Raw genomic sequence first — 5,000 nt, forward strand, 5'->3', positions numbered from 1 at the left:
GTCTAATCTCCGGGAACCAAGAGACAAAATTACCATGATGATTTTAACTGTGTAAGCCTCATATCGTTTAATTTGATAATTCTTCACTTGATATTATCATCATCAATGAGTTTATTATTACTGTGGGGAGGAAAAGCAATCACCAAGTTACGCTTTTCATTTATCATTATCATGATAATAATTATCATCATTATCATTATATATATTATTTGTGCATTTGTATTCTTCTTCTGCTTTTTCTGTTCCTTCATCATTTTTTTTTCTGTTTCTTCATCATTTTTGTCTTTTTTAAATTTACAATTATCATTATTATTGTCGTTATCATTGTAGTCGTTATCACTGTAGTTGTTACTATAATTACCATTATCATCATCATTACTATCATTATCATTATTATCATCATTAATGTTATTGTCATTGCTCTTGCCATTAAACTTATTATCGTTACTATTGTTATTATAATAATCATCATTTTTGCTATTACATTGTTACTTATTGTTATCCTTATTACTATCATTATTGTTATTATTACCATTACTAATATTATCATCATTCACATCCTCATCAATACTATTATCTTTATTATAATCATGATTATCATATCACTGTCATAAACATGGAAATGAATATAATAATAACAATAATTATTATCACATTTATCATTACCATCATTATCATTATTATCATATCATCATAATCAATGTTATGCAATTATCATCTGTCATTGTTATTACTTTTATGATGATGATGATGGTGATAATGATAATGTTTTTAATCATATCATTATAATAAGGATTCTGTGTTATGATTATTGATAATGTTATTATTGATTATATCAGTACTTTCATTATATTCATTTATGATGATGCTTATCATCATCATTGTAATCTTTATTCGTATTCTCATTACCAATATGTTAATTAAAACTATCAACATCCTCTTAATCATCAATAGTAGTGGTAATAATATTGCCTTTAGTATTAGCAACAATATTGACATTATATCACTAATATCATTATGATTACCTTTACTACCATGGTCATTGCTTACCACCAAAATCATCCTTATGGCCATCATTATTCTGATGATTATCAACATGACTGATAATTACCAGAATGACCGTCTTTTATTCCCACCTTGATAATGACCTCTCCAATGCCCTCCAAACTAACGCATGTTCCGTTTCCTTTCCCTCAGAGGGAGCGCTGCGGGTACTTCCTCCTCGACACCGTGTTCACCGTGGTTGTAACCGGGTCTCTGGTTGTCTTCGTATGGCGCGGGGCCTGGGTGTTCCTGGACGCTGTGCTTTTCCCTACCATGCCGCGCTACTCGGCTATGGGCTCGATGGTAAGGCGGAAGGGTCGGTGAGTGGGGCGATGGGAGGGGAAGGGTGTGGGGGTGGGGGGTGGGAGGGCTGGGGCTGGGTTTGTGTTGGGTGTGTGTGTTTGTGAGTGTGTTTGTTGGAAGTGTGTGTTTGTGTGTGAGTGTGTGGTTGTATGTGTTGAGTGTGTTAGATATGTATATATGTGTATTGGGTGTTTATTTGAGTGTGTATTTGTGTGCCCGTGTCTGTGTGTGTGTGTGTTTTCGTCTGTGTGCACGTTTGGTCAACCGTAAATAAAACAACGAAAGGAAAAACAAAATGATACATGATTATACAAATTCGCGTATCTTCTTGTTCTCCCCCCAGTTGCCTTCTTTTCAATTTGTTAAGCCTGAATCATGCACACGTGAACATCAACCAATTGTACACGCAGGGGCCGTTACAAATATCGGAGTTTTATTGCAAAAAGAAAAAAATAAATAAATACACAAACGAGGATTACTGAAAGGGCAGACAAGCGTTTCAAAATCCCCCTGGATTGTATCTCCGGGTCTTGTGATGAAACCCAAGAGGATTTTAAAACTGTTTTATGAACTTTCAATAAACATAGTTTATGTATATGTGTATGTTTTTGCTCTTGCTTTTGTTTTATTTCAACTATAATATCATTATAGTATTACAATGCTACTACATGTTATTAAGAAACCCAGTTCATAGAAACTTGCATTCCTAGGACTCGCACTTGTAGATACTTCCGTTACGATACAGTAGGCTTCAATCTACGATGAAAGAGAGAGAGAGAGAGAGAGAGAGAGAGAGAGAGAGAGAGAGAGAGAGAGAGAGAGAGACACAGAGAGAGAGAGAGAGAGAGAGAGAGAGAGAGAAAGAGTCACAAGGAAAGAGAGAGGGGGAGAGAAATTAGGAAAGAGAATAAGAGAGAGAGAAAGAGAGAGAGAGAGAGAGAGAGAGAGAGAGAGAGAGAGAGAGAGAGAGAGAGAGAGAGAGAGAGAGAGAGAGAGAGAGAGAGAGAGAGAGAGAGAACGAGAGAGAGAGAGAGAGAGAGAGAGAGAGAGAGAGAGAGAGAGAGAGAGAGAGAGAGAGAGAGAGAGAGAGAGAGAGAGAGAGAGAGAGAGAGAGAGAATCTCCACTCGTTCCTCTTCACCTAAAACCGCTGCCCTCTCACCTCCTCAGGTGTTGGGCATGACGGTGACTCTGCTGGTGTTCGCCGCACAGCTGGTGCTGATCCCGTACCTCCGCCACGTGAGGAAGGGCGTCGGCAAGATCGTGGTCGAGGACGCCTACCACACCATCTGCTTCGTTGGCGACATCAACATGTGGAGGGGCGTGTGGATGCTCCTCAACATTTACCTCCTTCCAGGTGAGGTGGCGAAGCGAGGGGCGTGCGCGTGGTGTTAGAGTCACTGTTAATATTGTTGTTGTTCCTATTATTATCATCTTCAGTGTCCTATCATTATTATTAGTAGTAGGGTTATTATTGTTGTTGTTATCAATGTAATTCTCATGTCACTATGATTATAATCATTATCTTTACAAACAATAAGAATAACATCAATCCGATAATGATGATCATAATTATGATTACTGTTGTTATTATCACTTTTACCACTATAATTGCTATCATTATAAAATCATTGTTATTGATAGTTCTATGTTCAGAATTAGAAAAAAAATCTTATCATTATCATTATCTTTATCATCATCATTACCAATACCACTATTATTATGATCATTATTGTTTCTTAAATCATTATTACTATCATTATTATCCTTATCATTATCAATAACATTGTTATAATTATCATTATTACTGTAGCCCCTGTTATTGATAGAATGTTTTTTCTCATGTATTTACTAGGCTCTGTCATTTTTTGTTTTGATTTTTTTTCGCACACATGAGAGGGTAAACAAGGCTTATGGGACTTGGGGGGGAGGAAGAAAGAGAGAGACAAGTGTATGTGTGTGTAAGATAGATAGATAGATAGATAGATAGATATATAGATAGATAGAGAGAGAGAGAGAGAGAGAGAGAGTGAGAGAGAGAGAGAGAGAGAGAGAGAGAGAGAGAGAGAGAGAGAGAGAGAGAGAGAGAGAGAGAGAGAGAGAGAGAGAAATAGAGAGAGAGAGAGAGAGAGAGAATTAGATAGATAGATAGATATAGATAAAGCAAAGAAGATTTTTTTAAAAATCAGAAAGACCGAAGAGAAAAGATTAAAAAGAGAGAGAGGAGGAGAAAAAGGAAGAGGCATACCGTCCTTTATTAACTGGGGCCGTAATGAAGACACTTGACTTATAGTTAGTTGTGCTTCCCATGTAAAAGTGCGAGGGGAAAATGCCTGGACATTTATGCAACATGGGCAAATATATGTTAACATTAGTGAGCTAATTGCTGCATATTGAATCCTGCACAACCCGAGGAACTACTTTTGTTATTCTTTTTTTGATATACTGTGAGTTGGGATATGTGTTAGATGATTTATACATACGGTATAGTTTATGTCTTTGTGATTATTAGGATATCACAATGTGCGTAATATTTTGTACTTGATTATGAATTATATTTTTCAGTGTTTTCCACTATTAGAAGTGAGGAAGAAATGTAAGATAAGAGAATATGTGAATAGGAAAATGGAATAAACAACGCTACCTCCACAGGGCCACTATCACTGCCACTATAACCACCACCAACATTATCATCACCAACACCACCTTTATCACCATTACCATCATTACCACCATCGCCACCATTGTCATCACCACTAACACCAACAATAACGAAAACGACTCGCTATAGCAAGGGATTCGATAACAACGCAGGCCCCGCCGAAAGGGGATGATCTCGAAATAAAGGAAATCAGCGAAAGCATCAAATCGGCTTTAAGCGCTCGCGAAGTTGGGGACGTTCTGTGATTCCTGTGGACTTGGGGATATTTTCGCATGTTTAGGAAAAGAAAGGCAGGAATAGAGATATTCTAAGAGCACAAACAAATATTTGTATACACACACACATATATATCTGCATATATATATACATATATATATAAAAATATATACATATATATATAAATATATACATATATATATATATATATATATATATATATATATACATATATTTATATCTATATATATATATATATATATATATATATATATATATATATATATATATATATATATATATATATATATATATATATATATATATATATATATATATATATATATATGTATATATATGCATATATGTATATATATATATAATATACATACATATATATATATATATATATATATATATATATATATATATATATATATATAAATATACGTATATATATATCTATATATATATATCTATCTATCTATATATCTATATATATACAAATATATACATACATATATACATATATATATATCTGTGTGTGTATACATACACACACACACACACACACACACATATATCTGTGCGTGCGTGCGTGTATGTGTCGTTCAGCAGATAGTTCCCTCAAAAAAATCCTGCTCATTTGCCATTCTAGTCATTCCTCCTCCTTCCAAAATTGAAAAGATTCCTTCACATTTCCCCCTAATACTTTTTGATTTGTTTACTTAAACGCGCATTGCCGTCCGCAGACATGCCCGTTGTCAGCAATTTCCT

General features: G+C 34.8%; 1 protein-coding gene across 1 annotated transcript in view; it reads left to right on the forward strand.

Annotated features, from left to right (window-relative positions):
- LOC113817001 (uncharacterized) overlaps positions 1-5,000 on the forward strand; it is a 14,801-nt gene that overhangs the window by 6,719 nt on the left and 3,082 nt on the right. The window contains exons 3-5 of the mRNA XM_070143356.1: positions 1,198-1,347; positions 2,516-2,702; positions 4,976-5,000. The exon at positions 4,976-5,000 is cut by the window's right edge and continues 142 nt beyond it. Coding sequence (XP_069999457.1) covers positions 1,198-1,347; positions 2,516-2,702; positions 4,976-5,000 — 362 coding nt within the window. The remainder of the gene's footprint in view (positions 1-1,197; positions 1,348-2,515; positions 2,703-4,975) is intronic.

Source organism: Penaeus vannamei, chromosome 30, assembly GCF_042767895.1.
Source record: "Penaeus vannamei isolate JL-2024 chromosome 30, ASM4276789v1, whole genome shotgun sequence".
Lineage (NCBI taxonomy): Eukaryota > Metazoa > Arthropoda > Malacostraca > Decapoda > Penaeidae > Penaeus > Penaeus vannamei.